The sequence below is a fragment of the Rhinichthys klamathensis genome, unplaced genomic scaffold, assembly GCF_029890125.1.
Source record: "Rhinichthys klamathensis goyatoka isolate OS25496 unplaced genomic scaffold, OSU_Roscu_1.1 h1tg000123l_1, whole genome shotgun sequence".
In the NCBI taxonomy this organism is placed as follows: Eukaryota; Metazoa; Chordata; class Actinopteri; order Cypriniformes; family Leuciscidae; genus Rhinichthys; species Rhinichthys klamathensis.
The window spans coordinates 7,734,216-7,756,760 of NW_026606660.1; the positions used below are offsets into that span (position 1 = coordinate 7,734,216).

The window sequence follows — 22,545 nt, forward strand, 5'->3', positions numbered from 1 at the left end:
GGTCTCTCTCTTGAAACCCACACGGAAGTAACTTAAACTGCAATTCATCGACTGGCCGCTAGAGACAGGAGAGTCAATCCCATAGACCCCCCTGATGTTAACATGCCAAACCTTACAGCAGAAAACAATATGTTTACAGCCTGGTACAAAAAGTGGTTTTGGTCTACATAGCTAAATTTGCCCTTAATGACAACTGTGAGGGCGGTGAATTAAAAAAAAAAACTCATCCGTTTAAATTATATTAAGCCTTAAAGTTCTGCATAATTAAGGGCGTGGCCACTTGAGTGACAGGTGGATTGCCTCTCCTGTCACTAATAGCTGTTTGTCTGCTGTCTGTTAGCCGGCACGTCACCTCAGCTAATCCCACCTCTGCCCATTTTCGGTAATCCGGGAGTGACGCGCTGCCAAGATGGCGATGGCCGGCTCCGCCCACTTCAGGCTTCAAAAATGCTGTTCGTCCATATTTTTTTAACAGTCTTGGTACAAACACACCTACTTCAGATTGTAATCTCCCTTAAAATGGCGAAATACCATTTTAAGTCTTCATGTATTTCACAACACTTCAGCTTGTGATTCTTATTAAGTGTGGGTCATATTTCAGGAGCAAAGTCTCTGAGATCCTGACACCTTTACTTCTGGAGACTCCAGATAGGTTGCCGATCCAGAAAATGGTGGCACTGGAAACCTAAAGGGTTCCTGATTGTTTCACAGCTAATTCTTCATCTTAATTCCAATATATATATATATATTTTTGCACTTAACATGTGTCTCACCAATGAGTGTTTTGCTGTCCATTGGTCACGCCTTAATTTTGCAGTTTCTAGTATTGCATCCTTATGAGCAATTAATAATTTTTGACTTTTCAGTGCATCCATCTATCTATCTATCTATCTATCTATCTATCTATCTATCTATCTATCTATCTATCTATCTATCTATCTATCTATCTATCTATCTATCTATCTATCTATCTATCTATCTATCTATCTATCTATCTATCTATCTATCTATCTATCTATCTATCTATCTATCTATCTATCTATCTATCTGTCTGTAGTGGATTCTTTCGTGGATTATTGCACTTTTAATATATATTTTTCAATATCAAGCACATCCCACTCTTTCCTCATTCTTTCATGTTTCTTTATTAATAACTTCAAACAGTACTGCCCACTGAAAGCTGTGCAGATAAGATTACAATACGAACATAAATACGACACATTTATATGAAATAAAAGCAAAAGAATTCAGTGAAATGTTTGGAGATGTCTCTTGGCACAGCAGAGCACCAGTTTCAATAAAAGCATATGTTTCAGTCCAGTCACTTTTAAAATTTTCGCCGCTGTTCTAAAAATATTTATTTTCACCATTACAACAAACAAGCTACGGAGCTGCTTAATTCTGAGTAGTTTCAATCTCTTGCAATCTTGGAATCAATCTCCACCACATAATCTTAAGTGGTTTGCCATTGATTGCATTCGTGACACTGGCGAACTGCAAATATGTTGTTATTCTAAACTTTTCATTAACTTAGGAAGGTCAACAAAGGAAATTGGTTGCTTTTTATGCAGAAAGCTGATCTCTAGTGACATGTCTAATCTTTTATCGATCATTTATTGCTAAAGGGTGCGAAACCTGGCCAGGTGTGGCTTGCAAACCACCGCTGAGTTAGAGCAACAAACAATGAGGAACTAGACATTTTGATTGTCACTTGGTTTCTTTTTCTATTATGATTTACTCCGTAGTCACAGTGACATCGCATTGATCCAAATCCATATTAAACTTAAAACACATTCTGAATGGCTGTTTTTTGCCTTTATTTTTTAGCTTTTTCACTTTAATTGTCACTAGTAAATTGTTGCATTGTAATTAGGATGTGATGTTAAATGACTTGCTCAAATGCATGATGGTGATAATTCATTGATCAGCCCTTGTGAGGTTAAACCAACAACCAACCCAGATTTTTAACCACTATAGGCCACACCAGCCATAAACTGTTGCTTTGTCATTTTTGCTGTACATTAGTTGTCTTTAGAATCTCTTGCTATTTGTCAGTACATAAATTATGCACTCTTGGGAAAGGTATGACAGTATACAGTACACATCCTAGTCAGGTGATTTCACCAGGGACGTGGAATCTGGATTTGCGTGTTCGACGAGAGGTCAGATTTACCATATTTTCTTATTTTATTGCTGTTTCCATAGAAGTGAGCCCAGCACCATTAGTGAATGATTTCTGATGGGAATATAAGCAAATCACTTTTATTGAAAGTTACCTGACCATTTTCCAGCTTCTCATTGGTTCAAAACATTGAAAACAACTATATCATTAAAAATTTAACTTTTCCAATGGACGTCGGAACCATTGTATGTGGGTGGGACAAGACCCACCCACTTTTTAAGACCAATAATATTGGACCCACTCACTTTTACCATCTCTTATTCACCGATTACATCACTTGCCCACCCCGAATTGGCGCTAATTCTAAAGTGAAAGTAAAATGCGCACGGCCACACAGGCATTCATAACAGTGCGTGTCCACTGGCGAGCAGCAGAGCGTTTCTATGGAAGCTCAACTTCCATAGGAATTAATTGAAAACGCTTGCTCTGCTCCGCACTGTTCTGAATGGCCATGCAGCCGTGCGCATTTTACTTTCGCTTTCTAGCCAGAAACCTTGATATTACATTTTTTTTTCTAACCACGGTCTGCCATGATAAAACCATGAAGAAGGCATATTTGATGTAGCCTATTTAATCTAATTTAGAATTTTGTTGCTGTTTTTGTATACTTAGTTTTTTTGTGTGTAAAACATCTAGTAACCTATAATTCGTTTGGTGGTTTTTTTGCACAATAAAATCTTTACTGTTTAAATCTGTTTAAATCAATTTTGTTTACATTGTTAAATTGGATGGACTGTTTATATGGTATTGTGTGGTTATTTTAAATGTGAACAAGCAATATTTTTTTCCATTTTAGGGTGAACTGTTCCTTTATAAAACCAAGTGTGCTTATACCAGAACTCTTTCAGTATCTTGGAGCCTGCTTTGGTGTCAGCTAACTACAGCTTTTTTTATATTATGCAGGGTTAACTGAACAGCACAAGGCTCATTATCTGTACAAAAGACTGGGCTTAATGCAGTCCAAGTGAAATGATTTCTGTCTTTGTGTCTGATCTCTTGTGCTGGCAGTCTTGAGCTCAATGTGACTTTCATTGACCAGTACAGAGTTCATTCATAAGCAGCGCACAGCATTGAAGCTGTATGGGTTGTGGCGGGAGAGGCAACGATAGACAGTGGGAGTGGCGTCAGGCCTCAAAGAGATGCCCAATAAGGGGAATAAAGTGTCCATTGGCATAAAAGTGTCCAAAATAAACAGGGGATCTGGTGTCCTTGTTGTGCTGGGGCACGTGTAGGGAAGGCAGTGCTCAGATGAGTTGGTCCAGGTAAAGGGGGACCCGGTGGCCGCACTTGCTCCCCTCTTCTGTCTGGGGCGTGATGGGCGGCAGCTTTTCCAGCAGCTCGTCTTCCTAAGATGGCAAGGCAGTCTGGCCATTCTCAGCCTGATGGCAGCAGAGAGGGGTGCATCCCTGCATGAGCATACGGGTCCGACGACTCACGACTTGGGGGTGTGGAAATCCGTCCCCGCTACCCTCCGGGTCCTGCGAGGACACCAGCGTGTCACAGGGGAAGACACTGGTCTGCCATGGAGGGGTTCTCGTCGTTTAACAGCAGTGGTGATGGGAACCTGACGAAGGGCAGCGATTTAAGTGGCGGGGTGGCGATGATAATAAGGGGGAGGGAGCGTTTCGTCACAGGTCTTCAATAAAAAGAAGTATCCTTTCCCCTGTTTATTGTACAATGATTTATAATTTACCTGTCACAGATTGAGAACATTTATGGACTCAAATAAGTTTCTACATTTTTTATTGTGAGTGGTGTTTTTCCATTCAAAATTTGCTGCCCCAATGCAAAGGTGTTTTGGGTGGTTGCTGGGGTATTCTGGGATGTTCTGGATGATTCCTAGGTGATTGCTTACTGGTTCAAGTCAAAAAAGTGCACCCTAAATCTTCATGAAATTGAAGTCTTGAATAGACTGGTTAGTGTTAAAGGGATACTCCACTTTTTTTGGAAATAGGCTCATTTTACAATATATATCTCTCATTCCTGCGTAATAATCAAGAAACTTTACTGCCGTACCATGAGAGCAGCAGGCGTAATGATATGACGCAGCGCCTGAAAATAGGCCACCTTCCGTCAACACAACGGAACTATTTTCAGGCGCTGCGTCATATCATTACGCCTGCTGCTCTCATGGTACGGCAGTAAAGTTTCTTGATTATTACGCAGGAATGAGAGTATAGTTCCTAGCCATATCAGCCTAGAAAATCGCAACTTTACATTTTCCGTCGGTCTTAGTGCACGATGTAACTATGGAAGAGTCAAGTTTTAAATAGGAAAAATATCGAAACTCTAAACTTAGAAATGCTAATGGTCTTGTCCACTTCAATGATGTATGCTAAGCTATGCTAAAAGTGGTACCGCCAGAACCGGAGATCGGCTGAATGGATTCAAAAACGGTAAAACTCAACAGTTTAACTCTGGGGGAGTTGTAAAATGAGCCTATTTCCAAAATAAGTGGAGTATCCCTTTAAGAAAAACAATGAAATTAAGATGAATCAGTGTTAATTTAACACATTGTAACAGCTCATAATAATTGGGCTTAAATGTATTAAATTCAAAAGTGTTAACTGTCCTTGGCCAATTTAGATTGTGATCACATGCTGCCTTGAGTGCATCCTCCTCACAGCTTTTAATAGAAACCCTTTGCACATCCTCTCAACCATAGTAAATCATATTTTGTGTGCTCCATAAAATGATACACACGTGATAATTGATTCTCATTGCAGAAGGATGCAGTCTTGAAAACAGAAACCATTGTCTATAATGGTAGTCCGTGTGCAATGGCCCCATACTTTTTGATGCTGTGGCATTGAACACCATTATGATTTGCCAGAATCAGTCACTATAACAGGGTTAATGGCAATTTCAGTGCTGCCATTCATGATAAAACACAAACTTGTTGTCAGGGTAAATTAAAATAAATTATTGCAAAATAATCAGGGTCTCTGAACGGGGTTTTTGTTGTTGTTTTGATAATGACCAGATGATTATGCTATTCTGCTACTTGCCAAATAAATAAGTAAGTGGACATGAAATATTGATTGAGTTATGTGACCAGTTAGTGGCCAGTTTTTTTTTTTTTTTGCTCAGTCCCTGCAAGAAAGACTTTACTGTGGTACACCATCAATCTGTCCTTCACACCTGCTCAGAGATGCCTCTGAACTTTTGACTTGTGTGAATGTGCTGTAACTGAAACTGCTTCAAATCCCTTCGAGAAGATCGGGTCCTTATGGCACATCATAGTGAAGTGATGGATTTGAACGTCTTCAACAATAACTCCATGCTGTCGTCTCTCTCTCTCCGCAGTCAAACCGTTCACCTCTAAAGTGAAACAGATGCGATTGCACAAGGAGGACTTCGAGATACTGAAGGTCATTGGTCGAGGAGCTTTCGGTGAGGTAAGCATCCGTCTTGTGTTGAGACTGCATCTGAATTCCCATACTATCCATAGTATATAGCAGTGGCTCTCAAGTGATGGTTTGTAACCCCAACAATTTTCGGATCCGGTTGTTTTTTAAATTATTTTATTTTTGTGCAATACACAATTTTGGTATTATGTTGGTCAAATGTTTTGGTGTTATGTTGGTTTTTGTAGCATGTCAAACATTTGCCGGATCCGTGCATGCTAAATTAACCTAATTGTTAAATAACAATAAGTTTGAAAGTAAATTTAACAAAATTAAAACAAACATGCTTGTGGTCTGTAGTCTGGAAGTCATGGACAAATGACTCTTACAAGCTAGATCTTGTCCTGAATTTAGTCAAAAAGTGTCAAAGCTATGAAACCGTAAACTCTTAGTGAATTAACATCTAACTAATAAGGCTGTAGTCAACCAAAGAAATCCTTAGTCGACCAAAGTCCTGTCCTGCGCAACGATCAGTCGACTAAAAAAAAAGAAAGGAAAAAAAAAAAGACGCGATGTTTTGCATTTTGATTGAACATTTATTAAACAATTGTCATAGAGCATTTATAAAACAACAACGAAAAACCATCAATAATACATAAAACTATAATAATAATACAATTCTTTGAAAATTAAGTGATTTCTTTAACTGCAAAGTGAGGAGCTCTGTCCTAGGACTATAGTGACAGTCACAATCGTGCACACGCTACAAAAAATATAACTGCTAAAACTGCCAAATAATGAAAAATCCGAACAAAAGCTCTTGTTTATAGAGGCTATATGTTCTTCTTTACTTTCAAAGCTATGGGTTAACTTTTGTCCAGCCGATCTAGGCGTTTTAAAACAAACACACAAAAAACCCAAATAGCCTAAAAAACAATCCTAATAATAATAGGCTGTATAGTAGGAAGGCATATAGGTTCTGTTTCATTCTTACTGACCGCCAGAGGCAGTGTAAACACTATGGATTATCGCAGCGCCAGCTAGATAGGTCGAGAGAATATACCAACAAAGTCACGTGGCGTGACGTATGCTGAGCCCTGGAGGGTAAAGCTACAGTAGCTCAGCACTCTACCTCTTTCGCTTTCTCGCCTAGTTGAGATAGGTTGTATTGGTTGAGTGACGCGCTGTCAAGTGCAGCTTACAAGAGCAGCGAGATTCGTCCTCACAAGCTGTGACAGCGCGTGTCTACGCTCTTTCAAGGATTTGGATTTTTTCAAGGATTTGGATTTAAATTAACGGCACTTGGTGAGTTTTGTTTTTTCATATTGCTTCGTCGGTAACACTCTGTGCCTCTCGGTGCAATCCGGTGGCTTGTGTTTGCCGCGCTATGAGTTAACGGTCTCCCGTTGACATAAGTTATCTAACGTTACTTAGAGTGTTTTTTCCTCGTATCCATGTAACACTTTTTGTCCCTCGGTTCAATCCGCCGGCCATTTTAGACACTTCTTATCTTTTTTCATAAAATTTTTGTTGGTATTACCTGTCGGTTCACCCGAGGTAATCGTTTTATTTTATTTTTATTATTTTTTCATCCCGCTTAACTTAACCTTACGGTACTATCCGAGGGTGTTATTAGCGAGTAACTATGGCTCACAGCTCGATAGCCACTGGTTTTCCACTGACTTGTAAGCTGTGCCCTAATAATCTTCTCCCTGACGACGGTCATGACATCTGCCCGTCGTGTTTGGGTGTTCAACATCTGCGAGAGGCTCTCACGGACCCGTGCATGCACTGCAGCCTTTTGCCTATGTCGGAACGACGGCTCCGTCTTGCCGAGTTAGACCCTAATTCTACAGTGAAACTAGGGCAGTTAGATGTAGCCCCTTCGCGCACTCGGAAGCGCAGGGCGTCGGCGGCAGCTGGTGCTCCCCTCCCAGCTAAGAAGGCCAAATCGCGAGATGATGAACATTCACATGTTGAGAAAGGTTCACTTTCTATGACGGTGTCGGTGCTTTCTTCAGAGATGGCAGAGCTGAAACGCCTGCTTCACTCACTTCAGCCGGTCACATCTGCTACACCTGTGAGGATGACACAGGAGGATGAGAATGTTCAAAACCAGGGAGCTGGGGAAGAGTCTCTTGATTCCCCTTGTTTTTCTCATCGTTCAGAGTTTGATGTGCTTTCTACAAGTGCTTCAGATTCCTTTTTTCACGATCATGGGGATCCTATGGATGTTGCTACACAACCATCACCTCAGGCTGTTTTCACTGGTTACTCAGCCGCAGAGGGCTCTAGTGGGGGGTCAGTTCAGTCGTCTGGACAAGCCCAGTCCTCCTCCGATGACACTTTGGCTGTGCTTCGAATGGCAGCTGCTCGTCTAGGACTTGATGAGTCACCTGTCCAATCTGCACAAACTAATGTGTTTTTCAGACAGACCACAGCTGCAACTTCTTTTGCCATGCCACCATGTAAGGATTTTGTGGCTGAATTCTCAAATGCTCTCACTGGTTCTGGTCCACCTAAGCGGCGCTCAAAGATTGCTCGAACGCTAGCATCTATGGCTGAAGCAGATTCTATCGGGGTGGGTCGTGCTCCGGAAATAGAGCAGCCTGTGGCAGCTTTGGTGGTCTCTCCTGATGAGGCTCTACGAGGGAATGTGCGATGCCCCAGTGCTCAATGCGGTCGTACGGATTCCTTGCTAAAAAAGGCATACGAGTCTGTTGCCTACATTACTCGAGCAGAAAACACGATCTGCCAGTTACTTCTTGCTGCCACCAGTACGCTGGAACCTGCAAATGCAGATCCCTCTATTTCACAATTTCTGCAAACTGCTCTGTTGGCGACAGGCCATGTGACCCGCGAGCTGGGTAGTCTTACAGCCACGCTTCTGGCAGCCCGCCGCCAAGTGTGGCTTGCCCAAGCACGACTGCCGGAGGACTGTAAGAAAACCTTGAGAGATCTTCCTTTTGTTCCCGGGCATATCTTTGGTCCAAATGTTCCGGAACTGTTGGAAAAGCGGGTAAAGCTGTCTGAAGCCACTCGTCAGCTGACACAGGTGCAGCGCAACCCTACCTTTAGGATGCCAGCGGTTCAGACCCGACATCACTATGCCGCATCGGAGCAGCGTTTCCGCCGGCACGCTACACCTCAGTCACAGCCCCCTCAAAGACCTCGTGTTCCTGAAGATGCGAGAGTTTTTCGCCCACCTCATCGACAGTTTCCGGGAGGGCCCCGTCAGCGTCCCCCCGCGACCACTAAAAATCGCACACGTAAAGCCTGAGACAGTCAGGCCGGCGGTCGATCATTTTTCTGTAGAGCAACTGGAGTACTGGAGATCCAACACAGCAGACCCCTGGGTGTTGGCGACTCTGAGCAGGGGATATACTCTACAGTTTCGGCGCCGGCCTCCCAGATTTTCAAGAATTGTTCCTACGATTGTCAGAGACGCGGTTCGCGCAGTGGCTCTCTCTCTGGAAATCTGTTCACTGTTAGAGAAGGGAGCCATAGAAAAGGTCCATCCCCTCGTTCAGAGAGACGGGTTCTATTCAACTTATTTTCTTGTTCCAAAGAAGGACGGTGGTTTCCGCCCAATTCTCGATTTAAGGCTTCTGAATTTGTTCCTGAAGGTCCTTCCCTTCCGAATGCTGCGCACAGCCGATGTTCTCCGGTCTGTGACAGCAGACGATTGGTTTGTAAGTGTCGATCTGAAAGATGCATACTTTCACGTCCCAATTGCTGTACATCACAGAAAGTTTCTACGTTTCAGTTTCCTGAATCAAGCATACCAGTTCAAAGTGCTACCCTTCGGCCTTTCCCTTGCTCCTCGCGTCTTCACAAGGTGTGTGAGCGCAGCTCTGTCTCCTCTTTGGATGAGAGGTATCCGTATTCTTCCTTATTTGGACGACTGGCTTCTCTGTGCCCCCACAGAGCAGCAGGCCGTACAAGACTCCAGACTGCTCTTGAGACATGTGCAGAAGCTGGGGTTTTCTGTGAACAAGAAAAAGAGCCGTTTGATTCCATCACAGACCACTACGTTCATAGGAATGACCCTGAATTCCTGCCTAATGTCTGCCTCCCTATCTCAGGAACGTGTGACAAACATTCTACAACTTTTGGCTCGCTTTCGTCCGGGTGTGTCTTTGCAGTACGAGGTGGTCCTACGACTGATAGGGATGTTAACAGCGGCTACAGTTGTGATCCCCCTGGGTTTACTCCATCTCAGACCACTCCAGTTATGGAACAACAGTTTGCGGCTAGATCCCACCAGACATCGTCATCAACTGGTTATAATTTCTCACCGTTGCATATGTGCGTTGAGGCGGTGGAGACAGTTAGAGTTTCTGAAGGCAGGAGTGCCCCTGGGTGTTGTTCCCTCTCGTCGGGAGTTGGTCACGACAGACGCTTCCCTCACAGGATGGGGGGCAACGTGGAATCGGAGGGGTATTTCCGGGCGCTGGACTCCGATCCAGGCCGCGGAACATATCAACCTGCTAGAACTCAGGGCAGTGTTCTTGGCTCTAAAGTACTTCATGCCGGTTCTGGCAGGCCGCCATGTTCTTGTTCGGTCAGACAATACCTCAACAGTGTTCCATCTGAACCACCAGGGCGGCACGAGATCCCGCAGGTCTCTATGGTTGACTCACGAGATCCTGACATGGTGTCAGCCACGACTCGCTTCACTGAGGGCAGCTCATATTCCAGGAGTGTGCAACCAGACAGCAGATGCTCTTTCCAGGGATCAAGTACATCCAGGAGAATGGAGGCTTCATCCAGATGTAGTGCAGGAGATCTGGCTACGATTTGGAAGAGCAGAGGTGGATCTTTTTGCTTCAGAGATGACCACCCACTGTCGCTTATGGTTCGCAAGGACAGAAGTGTCGAGCCCCCTGGGCCAGGATGCGCTGTCTCACGAATGGCCGAACTGCCTGCTTTATGCGTTTCCACCTACCCCTCTGTTATGGGAGACGTTGCACAGGATCTCCCTGTGCAAGCACAGAGTGTTACTCGTGGCACCACGATGGCCAGCCAGACCGTGGTTTCCTTTGTTGCTGAGACTTCTGACAGGCAATCCATGGAAGCTTCCCCCCAGGAAGGACCTCCTCTCCCAGTTGGAGGCCAGTGTCTGGCACCCGGACCCGGCTCGTCTGCAGCTTTGGGTCTGGCCATTGGGTTAAATCCCTCCCTGGAGCATTGTGACCCTGCTGTTATTCACACAATCTCTAATGCTAGGGCTTCTTCCACACGACAGATTTATGCTTCCCGTTGGAAGCTTTTTTCTGCATGGTGTAAGGAACGGGGGCTCGATCCTGCAACATGCGACATTCCGCGTGTCTTAAGTTTTCTTCAACGTTTACTGGAGGAAGGAAAAGCAGCTTCCACGTTGAAAGTGTACGTTGCTGCAATTTCTGCATATCATGTTCCAGTTGGTGGCTCTTCTCTTGGCTCTCACCGTCTTGTCTGCAGTTTTCTGAAGGGCGCACGCCGTCTGAACCCTGCTCGGAATCCTCATTTTCCTGTGTGGGATTTGTCACTCGTACTTGCATTCCTGTGCTCACCCCAGTTTGAGCCCTTGCAAAATGTTGACATTAAATGGTTGTCCTTGAAGACTTCTTTTTTGTTAGCTATTGCTACTGCGAAACGAGTCAGTGAGTTGCACGCGTTGTCTGTTAGTGAACTGTGCTTGCGTTGGTTACCGGATGGCTCCGGGGTGGTTCTACGACCCAATCCTTCTTTTCTTCCGAAGGTCCTTCTTCCTCAGTTCATAAATCAGCATATTGAACTGGCCTCCTTTCAGACTTCTTCAGGGTCCGATTCAAGTGCCCAACTCTTGTGTCCTGTTCGGGCCTTGAAGTGTTATGTGAACTCTACTGTTCAATTTAGACGGTCAGACCAGTTATTTGTCTGCCATGGTGGTGTGAAGAAAGGTGCTCCAGTGTCGAAACAGAGGTTGTCGAACTGGATAGTGGAGACCATTACGCTGGCTTACAAGGCGGCAGGGAGACCACTGCCCTGGAGACTAACTTGCCATTCCACTAGGGCCATTTCATCTTCATGGGCTGTTTTTAGAGGAGTTTCCCTGGTGGATATCTGCACTGCTGCTACCTGGGCTTCTCCATGCACGTTTGCCCGGTTTTATAAGGTCAACGTTGCTGCTCATCATGCCGTTAGTTCTGCGGTTCTTCTGGAACAGCCTTAATTTCATCAGGTGGATGGCATTCCTCATGACTATGTTGGTATGTGTCATCCATAGTGTTTACACTGCCTCTGGCGGTCAGTAAGAATGAAACAGAACGCTAGTTACGCATGTAACTGTGGTTCTGTGAATTCTGGATGACCGCCAGAGTTCTCTGTCACTCGGAATGCGCGAGAAAGGCGTACCGAGGTAGAGTGCTGAGCTACTGTAGCTTTACCCTCCAGGGCTCAGCATACGTCACGCCACGTGACTTTGTTGGTATATTCTCTCGACCTATCTAGCTGGTGCTGCGATAATCCATAGTGTTTACACTGCCTCTGGCGGTCATCCAGAATTCACAGAACCACAGTTACATGCGTAACTAGCGTTTATTTTCGTTTTGTTACATTATTTAGGCTATTTTCAAATGCGTCAAGTGTACAAATAAATACAAAAACATAAGAAAGCCATTAAAGGGCCTGCTCACATATCGCGTCTTTTGCGCGCTCAAGTTCGTTATTTCAAATGTAGGCACGCGGTATGTGTGCACATAATGGAAGCGCGTCCGTGCCGCATCGAGATAAAATCATCTCAACTTTTCAGAATGCCGCAAGCGCACCATAAGCGCACCGTAGGTCACGTGACAAGAACCAACCGGAGCGCAACCGCCCTAGCGCTTTGGAAAAATGAGAACGCGGCGCGCCCAGCGCTTTCTACGCGTTTTTAGGAGCTATATGTTAATGGTAAGTTAGCTTTAGGCCGCATAGCTTGCTCTCCACAGTCTTGTCGTCTTTTTTTGTAAAATGCAGCCAAACAAAAGATTTAGATTTCTTGGACATTTTGTCGAGTAAAGCCAAAACATGTAGCGTTCTAACTGAATGAATACAGCAAAACTACCTATATTCCTTACTGAGCGCGAAGCAGCAGCGCAGCCAGCCACAGGTGCAGTTCCCCTGTGTTCTACGTGGTGCGCTAAACTGTGGCGCTGTTACAAAATAGCCTAAATTAAAGCATTTAATGTTGGGGATAAAACATAGGCTAATTATATTTAGAATACAGTAATATATAACTGCTTATAAAGTAATAAATATCAAGGAGTAAATCAATGAAAATGTCTTTCTATTGGTAAAAAAAAAAAAAATGCAACTGGTCGACCAATGAGAATGTCAGTCGACCAAGACGGCATCGACCAATTAGTCGACTAAACGACTAAAGTTGACAGCCCTACTAACTAAAATAACATATACAGTCACAAAAGAGTTAATGTTTTTTATTAAAAAAATGTTATTAAAACAGTATTGTTTAGTATGTAGTTTAGAACTTCCCAGTAGTTTCACCAGTGAACTACGTACTCTAGAGAATGTAGAAGTGTGCGAATTGGGATGCAGCCAATCAGCCATTTAAGCACCAGAGAAGTGGTTATGACCCTTGTTGGCGACATGGTTGTTTCTTGGGCCAAGAATTTTTTCATGACCCAAAGACATGCCAAGATATTTTACGTGTCATAAACTAAGCACAGTACAGTTTGCTACCCCATGAAAAAGTGAAAGTTTTCACTTCAACAGTTTAGCAGCCAAGCTATTTTCACTCTTGCATATTTTATGCTTTGAGTTCCGTTCAGGGACCATGACACGTCACCATCTGCAGAATGAGAGTACACTGAGCAGATGCTGATGGGTGTCATGGTCTCTGAACGGAGGTCTTTGTAGTTGTCAAAGGGTCGTCTCTGTGTTAAGGTTGACCTGTCACCCCGACCGCCCCGTGCCGCCCTGATCCTGGTTTCTTAGACACTGACAGGAGCCAGGCTGGAGCGCACCGCTAAACTCTCTCATAACATCGCTGGCTCTTCTCTGATCAGTTTGACGATTGACATTAATTTATTCATTTAAGTGTATCGATTTTAGATTTATCAATTTCGTAGCTGTGACACTGTGCTTGCACTTCTTCTATCTAGTTTAAAGTTTAAAAGGTCAAATTTTATTTCAAAACTTTTTTTTTAATATATATATATTTTTTTATATATAATTCATTTTCTGTTAATTTGTACCACTTCAACAGTGTTATTTGTAGAGGACCAAAGTAAGTTAAAGATGCCAAAAACTCAATGATCTGTGTTCAGACCACCAGTGAATCAGTGTACTAGCTGTTGTTATCTTCCCTGGTTTTCATTGCCTTTTTCATTTGAATTGCTCGCTCTTGTCCACCCACACATATCTCGTACCGTTGACCAAATAATGACAGAAGATAAATGTCTTTTGTGAGTAATAATTAGATTTCCATAACTATATTTCAAAGGCTGCATTGTGGGAGTTTGGCCCATGTAAGGCTGTGTGTTTTGAGGGCACAATGCCAGGCAGCGCTCTGAACGCCGTTTTAAAAGTCACTTTCCAGTCTTTCGATCAGATATTTGCCTGATGTTTTAGCTGATAATCGTTAGCTTTTCTTAGCAATCGTAATCTAAATTTTAGGGTTCGTTGCTTTTGGGATTTAGTTTATTTTAAATCCCTATCAGATGTGTGGAAGAGTGAATAGCGTGATTTCTGTCTGGAATAATGTTTGGATCCTGGCTCGGTCTGGAATGCGTAGACCTCTCAATGCATGCTTGTTTTGGCTTATTTAATCGCAGGGAGTGAATCACACCGTTGTTTCACTTGGACACCTTGAGTTCAAGACAAATACATGTCCATTCCACTTCCTTTTCCCATGATGCTCACACTTAAATGTGTGGACCAAACTTCATTTTATTGGTCCATTATGTGCTGTTTAGGGGGATGTGTTTGGACTAATGCTCCCTATAATTTGGTTTTTCTGCCAAGAAAAACCTAATATTGCTATTATTTTATAATTATATGATAAAATATTAATATTAACTATCATTTTATATTCTAAAATTTGATAATGTCATCTGTTATGGCATCTTTTTTTTTTTTTTTTTTTTTTTAAAGAAGGCCAGTATTACCGATACCAATGTCTCTATGAAATACATTTTTTTCTCAAATTTAGTCATTATAGCCATTCAGCATTTCCAGTATAATTAAAAGCTATCAATTTTAATATTTATTATGCTTTAATAAATACAACATCTTCTAATTTAAGTGAACTTAAAAACAATCTTCCCATAAACCCATTATAATAAATGTTAAATTTACCTATGCCCTTCAATATATCAGGGCTCAATGTATCAATATATCAATCGGCCCAGTCAGACCTGTTCAGATTTTTACTTTCCCTGTCAAAATGCACAAAAATATATTGTTTTCATTGTTTTTGACCTTGTGACCAGCCATGTAACCTTGTAAACAGTGCTTTAAGATTTTCAGGTTGGTCTAACAGGTAGGATATATACAGAAATTGAATATAATAATCAAACACTACACAGTCTTCCTTGCATAAATCATAAATTGAAGATTATAGATTAATCCTTATTAAAGCTACAAAAGTTATTCAGTCAAGAGCAGTGAGTGAGTCTTTTTCTTTTGTTCTTTGATTAACATTAATGACAAACTGCTTGCGAGGATACTCGACAAACTGACATTTTGGCATAATTTTTTGTGCTTTTGTCCATTCAAGCGGCTTTCTGTGTGCACTAAGTGTGTGTCACACAGACAGGAGATTCACAGATGGGTGCCAGTGCTGCTTCTTACCGCACTTGAGTGGTTTAAGAGCACTTGCATGATTAAGAGTGATCATACAGTATAATGTAATGCTAGCCAAAGAATGACAGAAAAAATGGATGCTGCGTTAATTGGTAATTCTATATGATATTAATACCAATAATAAGAAATATTATTAATTTGACGTTATATGCTTGTGTGTGTGTGTTACTACATAAATAAGTGGTTTGGGTCAGATTTCAAAGTCATATTTTGCAGTTCAACGTTTGAGTTATTAAAATTGGATTTGGGCTGTCAGGGAAATTGTCACTGACTTGAGATCGAATTGCTGTCAGCTGATTGTCTTTACTTGTTGAGTCCTGACTGTGCTTCTTTGTGAAGAATGCTTTCTTTCCTCAGAATGAGTTATATCATGATTTCATGGCAGCGTGTGTATATGAACGTGTACACCCGTAGTAACACGACCTGCCCTGTAATTCAAGGTTTACACTCTGCTGTCACAAATAACCAACCACTTCCATGTGTGATCTGGTAATCTAGATGGAACAAAAAGCAACACAAAGCGCTTATCATCTTATCGGGACCTCTAGAAATCCCCTCTTGCTCTCTTAATGGAGGAGCCGGGTGTCAGATCTCTGTGTGCTCTCCGGTGTGTTACAGGTAGCAGTTGTAAAGGTGAAAAGTTCAGACAAGGTGTTTGCCATGAAGATCCTCAACAAGTGGGAGATGCTAAAAAGAGCAGAGGTACACAATAAAATCTTTCTAGTGCAAAATCAATTAGTTTAGTTTGGGAAATTACATTGTTTGAGATCAACTAAATGTTAACAAATGTTTGTCTTTTTTTCCCCAGACAGCGTGTTTCCGGGAGGAACGTGACGTGCTGGTGAATGGGGACAGTCAGTGGATCACCACGCTGCACTACACCTTTCAGGATGACAATTTCCTGGTAGGCTTCTGGCCTCTGAGTGCCCCTGACTCCACATTAACAGGAGCTTTGATTAGTCAATCCCAGTAGTCCCTGAACAGTCTCTGTCTGTTTCGTGAGGGCAGACAGACCTCAGAGATGCTGGGCAGGAGAGAACCACACCTCTGGCCGGTTCCCATGTGGGGGATTACTATGAGAGTCCCAGTCAGCCAAGTGTGGTGGTCATGTGGTTTTTCTCATTAAGCAAACCGCTTATTCTAGAGGTCTGAGTGGTTACTGTTGTCATGCAGGTTGTCTTCTCGGCCACCAAACCATAATAGTACTACAGTAAACCTCAGTTTATCCTAAATTTGTCACATCCATCCAATCTATTTTGCTCTCTGTTGTTCTGTCTATCGTTCTAATTCTATTGTTCTCTCCATTGTTCTATTTATCAATCTATCAGTCTATCTATCGTTCCATCCATCCATCTATCATCCATCTGTCTATCGTTCTATCTATCATTCTATCATTATATCTATCATTCCATTTATTAATTAATCTAATCTGTTGTTCTAATTATCTGTCCTTCCATCCATCCATCCATCCATCCATCCATCCATCCATCGTTCTATCATTCTATAATTATATACACTCACCGGCCACTTTATTAGGTACCTCATGCTAGTAACGGGTTGGACCCCCTTTTGCCTTCAGAACTGCCTCAATTCTTCGTGGCATAGATTCAACAAGGTGCTGGAAGCATTCCTCAGGGAGTTTGGTCCATATTGACATGATGGCATCACACAGTTGCCGCAGATTTGTCGGCTGCACATCCATGATGCGAATCTCCCGTTCCAGCACATCCCAAAGATGCTCTATTGGGTTGAGATCTGGTGACTGTGGAGGCCATTTTAGTACAGTGAACTCATTGTCATGTTCAAGAAACCAATTTGAAATGATTAGAGCTTTGTGACATGGTGGAAGTAGCCATCAGAGGATGGGTACATGGTGGCCATAAAGGGATGGACATGGTCAGAAACAATGCTCAGGTAGGCCGTGGCATTTAAACGATGCCCAATTGGCACTAAGGGGCCTAAAGTGTGCCAGGAAAACATCCCCCACACCATTACACCACCACCACCAGCCTGCACAGTGGTAACAAGGCATGATGGTTCCATGTTCTCATTCTGTTTACGCCAAATTCTGACTCTAACATCTGAATGTCTCAACAGAAATCGAGACTCATCAGACCAGGCAACATTTTTCCAGTCTTCAACTGTTCAATTTTGGTGAGCTCTTGCAAATTGTAGCCTCTTTTTCCTATTTGTAGTGGAGATGAGTGGTACCCGGTGGAGTCTTCTGCTGTTGTAGCCCATCCGCCTCAAGGTTGTGCGTGTTGTGGCTTCACAAATGCTTTGCTGCATACCTCGGTTGTAACGAGTGGTTATTTCAGTCACTGTTGCCCTTCTATCAGCTCGAACCAGTCTGGCCATTCTCCTCTGACCTCTGGCATCAACAAGGCATTTCCGCCCACAGAACTGCCGCTCACTGGATGTTTTTTCTTTTTCGGACCATTCTCTGTAAACCCTAGAGATGGTTGTGCGTGAAAATCCCAGTAGATTAGCAGTTTCTGAAATACTCAGACCAGCCCTTCTGGCACCAACAATCATGCCACGTTCAAAGTCACTCAAATCAACTTTCTTCCCCATACTGATGCTCGGTTTGAACTGCAGGAGATTGTCTTGACCATGTCTACATGCCTAAATGCACTGAGTTGCCGCCATATGATTGGCTGCTTAGAAATTAAGTGTTAACGAGCAGTTGGACAGGTGTACCTAATAAAGTGGCCGGTGAGTGTATATAGTTCTATCTATCAATCTATTTATCTAGCTGTTGTTCTATCTATCATTCTATTTATCTGTCTTTCATTCCATCTATCGTTCCATCCATCCATCCATCCATCCATCCATCCATCCATCCATCCTTCAGTCTACCATTATATCTATTGTTCTATCTATCAATTTATTTATTTAACTGTTTGTCGTTTTATTGTTCTATTTACCTCCATCTTTCCATCTATCTACCTTTCTGTCTATCATTCTATCATCTATATCTAGCATTATATCTATCAATTTATTTATCTATCTGTCGTTCCAACCGTCAATCCATCCATCCATCCTTCTGGCTATCATTCTATCATTATAGTATCTATCTCTCTATCTATCTCTCTATCTATCTATCTATCTATCTATCTATCTATCTATCTATCTATCTATCTATCTATCTATCTATCTATCTATCTATCTATCTATCTATCTATCTATCTATCTATCTATCTATCTATCTATCTAGATCTATCGATCGATCTATCGTTCTATCTATCGTTCTATCTATCGATTGTTCTATCTATCGATATCTATTGATCTATGTATCTAATGTTTTATCTTCTATCAATCTGCACATTTCTATTGTATCTGGTGTATGTCTGCTTTTATGCCATTTAGTTCTGACATGTCTGTCTTCTGCAGTACCTGGTGATGGATTACTACGTGGGTGGTGATCTCTTGACTCTTCTCAGCAAGTTTGAGGACCGTTTACCAGAGGACATGGCCCGATTCTACCTGGCAGAGATGGTTCTGGCGATCGATTCTGTGCATCAGCTGCACTATGTTCACAGGTGAGACCATTTTGGTCACAGATTTGGCCTGGTTTTGCTTGTCTTTCTCTCTTGTTTGGTTTTTACTGCACGACACTGACATTTGGAACAAATTGCATGGAAATAATTTGTGTGTGCTGGTCTATGGGAATGTGAATTATTTTGGGAACACAGGAAGTGACCAAATTGTTCTGATTTCAGCAATCATAGAGGACATTTTAGTACTGCCTTTGGCTGCCCAGTTGCTTTTGCGATGTATACTGCGGGGCACTGTTCCAGGGAGTACGTTAGGAGGCGCCCAGCCTCTCAGATGTGGCTCCAGTGGAATTGATTTATTCTGGTCTTACTAATTGCAGGCTGCTGCTACGGAGCAGAGCAGAGGTCTGTGTGTACGGTTTGTGCTCTGGGAACTCAAATAAGGACTGTAATTACAGGTTTAGCCACCCCGGCCGTGAGAGATTTGTTTTGGATGATTTAAAAAGGGTGCGATACTGTGGGCAACTCCCTTCCAAAAAAAGGAAAATAGATGATGTTGCATTTTTACCAACGTTTAAGTGCATCGTCCAGTTTTGGACAGATTTACTCAAGCTTGAAATTAATGGTTACGTAACCTCTTCCATAGTAAAACCCAAAGCTTAACTTTAGATGCTGACGAAGGGGCGGGGCTTCCATTGTTTTCATTAATGCGGGAACGCAATGCAGGATGTTGCCTATTTGTGTGCCAGGCTGTGAATTTCCTGTTAGTCTGTCCCCCATGCTGGAGGCTTTTCAGTTCACCAAGTCTGTTATGTTTTGTTTGAGTTTCTTCGCTAACAGTTTTTTAAATTTCTTACGTGCTTGTTATTCACTATTAGTATAAAGTGTATGTTTGTCCCATGCAGCAGTGTCCCTATGTTGATGGCTGCATCTTCCTGCTGTCCAGTTAAAGCTGTTTGTGTTTGAGTGGTAGTCAGAGCTCACACCATATGTTCAGTGATAAACTTCTTCTTACCTTAGATCTCTCTTATGTGAATGCACGTGCATGGCTGCTCTGGCGTTTTCATTGCATGAATAGGAAGAATTTCAACTGAAACGATCGTCTTAAAGACCCCCCTGTGGTGAAAGTTTTTATTGTTGATTGGTGTTTTTAATATGCTTTAAGACAAACCATGTGCAAAGTCATAAGTCAACACCATTGCTGAGTATTTTCTCTTTAAATCTGCAGTGAAAAGAAAGACAGTCTCAAAAACGCAGTTTGAAATCGCTGGTGTTTCTGACGTCACAAACTACAATGTAACCAATCACGTCAACATGCCGGCTGACTTTAGCATATCATTAACAGTGTTGGGCAGTAACGCGTTACTAGTAACGCGTCACTGTAACGCAGTTACTTTTGACAGTAACTCATACTGTAACGCATTACTTTTTAAATAAATTAACTCCGTTACCGTTTACCATATGGTGCGTTGTCCGTTACTTTTTTTTATTAATTAATTTTGGCTGAAGTGTAGCCTACAGCCTAACCTGTTTACAGCAGCGACGCATTGTTGGTGGTAGGGTTGCCACCCGTCCCTTAAAATACGGAATTGTCCCGTATTTACAAGTAAAATGATGCGTCCGTATCAAATCAATAAGGGACGCGATTTGTCCCGTATTTTACATAAGGCCCACACATAGCCTAGTTGGATAAAAACATAGGCTTTACTAATAGCAAGTAGCCTATAAATAAATCAATTTCACAATAATGTTACATTATGATTAGAATCAAATGAATTTTGCCCATTTTCTAAGCTTAGAAAATGCACATTTATACGGGCTGAATTTTATAGGCCTAAAATAAATATTGTTTAGTAAAAGTGAATTACACTGCGCAAACTACTACCCACCGAATGAAGAAGGGTTGGCTCTCAGTCTCCACAGAACAAAATATTCATTTTATTTTATTTTTAGTGTTCGCATTTATGAGGAAAAAAACAATGTTACGGACGTGACAGTTCCCCGTTACTAGGGATGGGGCCGATCCGATCCAGTATCGGTATCGGGACCGATACCAGCGTAATTCACGTATCGGATTTTCCCGATCCAACCTGCGGAGATATCCGATATCCATGAGCCATGTCTGCGCTTTAACGTTGTCTGCTGAAACGACTCCAAAAGTGATTCCCGCGGCCCGCCGGCTAGTCTGCTAGCTGGCTGCAAACTGTGGAATGGATTTCCTGAACGGAGGCACGGCTCAGTGAGACACAGAGACCCCCCCTCAGGAAATTCATTCCGCAGTTTGCAGCCAGCTAACAGGATAGCATTGAGCTGCCAACATGTTCACTGTGTGGAAATCCTATGGTGGAAATACTTCACACTGGAAACACCACAGCAGAGCAAGACAGCAAAATGCAATGTTTGCAAAGCCGTATTAATTAAACCATTTGTCTGTGATGCATGTTTGCTATTCACAGTCCAGAAGAGAAAGAGAGAGATCTCTCACGCGGTGCCACAGCGCGCACAACACGACAGCCCATCAGCATGATCGGTGATTGTTGTAAAATGCAGTCTCTACTGTTGCTAAATTGCGGGATGCTTTTAATAATAAAAAGAGCTATTAAAAGCACAAAAATCTGCGCAAGAGATGCTGTTCCCGCGGCGCGCGCTCCGAAACAGACCGCAACGAGACCGCAACGAGACAAGCACATTATACTTTGGGCTTCATATGCGCGTCTAAATGATCAAATGTAGCCTACACAAAAATGTCAAAATGACCGGCTTGGAGATTCACTTAAACAGTTTATGTCTAAAATGGACGTAGTTATGGAAATAGTTGGGAGAAAATATGGTGCATCAGTAGACTATTAGATCTGCACTCGTTCTTAAAGGGGAAGCAGTCTAATAAACATGCTGACGAATGCTCCATTACTGAGAATCAAACAACAAAAGGCAAAGAGAAAATCACTCACAGCTCTTGAATGAATAACTTTAGCTTTAATAAGCATAACTCTATCTATGATAAACTTTGCAGTGCTGTTTTACTTTTGATTACTTTATTATAATTCTTTTTAGACCATACCTGAAAAATGTTAGTAGACCTTCCTGAAATTTTATTTCAGTTTCAGGATCAGGAGTTTATTTCAGCATCATATAAAATCAACAATAATGATAATAATAATATTAAAGCAAACACAGCTCTGGTATCGGAAAAGTATCGGTATCGGCTCATATCCAAATTCAGGTATCGGGATCGGATCGGAAGTGAAAAAATGTGGATCGGTGCATCCCTACCCGTTACGGACACGACGCGCTCTGAAAGCGGCACTAAAAGATGCTTTAATACCTTCACAGAGACATCAAACAGAAAGCACAAAACCTTTCTTTAAAGTGAATTTCGTTTTGTATTAATTGTATCTTAATTTTAATCAATGTTTCATCAACCAGGTGCCTGGATTTAATAAATAAGAAGTAAATATAGCAGACGATAGATAATCACGAAACGGAGCCGCTGGCGCGTGAACTGGAGCTCGTCTCATAAATGAACCGAAACTCGGCGTATAAGGTAACCTACTTGCCTCACAGACATGTCTACTTTTAAACAGAACAATTCAAAACGAAAGAAAACAGACTACAGACTGCTCTCTGCTTATGTAATCCGTATGAAATGTGCATTTCTCTCTACTGCAAAGATCGCGAGTCAGCATAGTGA

The 22,545-nt window shown here is 42.3% G+C and overlaps 1 protein-coding gene across 8 annotated transcripts in view; it reads left to right on the plus strand.

Annotated features, from left to right (window-relative positions):
• cdc42bpaa (CDC42 binding protein kinase alpha (DMPK-like) a) overlaps positions 1-22,545 on the plus strand; it is a 96,540-nt gene that overhangs the window by 8,206 nt on the left and 65,789 nt on the right. For all 8 annotated transcript variants that reach the window (XM_056256056.1, XM_056256052.1, XM_056256058.1 and 5 more), the window contains exons 2-5: positions 5,489-5,580; positions 15,976-16,059; positions 16,166-16,261; positions 18,751-18,899. In XM_056256056.1, coding sequence (XP_056112031.1) covers positions 5,489-5,580; positions 15,976-16,059; positions 16,166-16,261; positions 18,751-18,899 — 421 coding nt within the window. The remainder of the gene's footprint in view (positions 1-5,488; positions 5,581-15,975; positions 16,060-16,165; positions 16,262-18,750; positions 18,900-22,545) is intronic.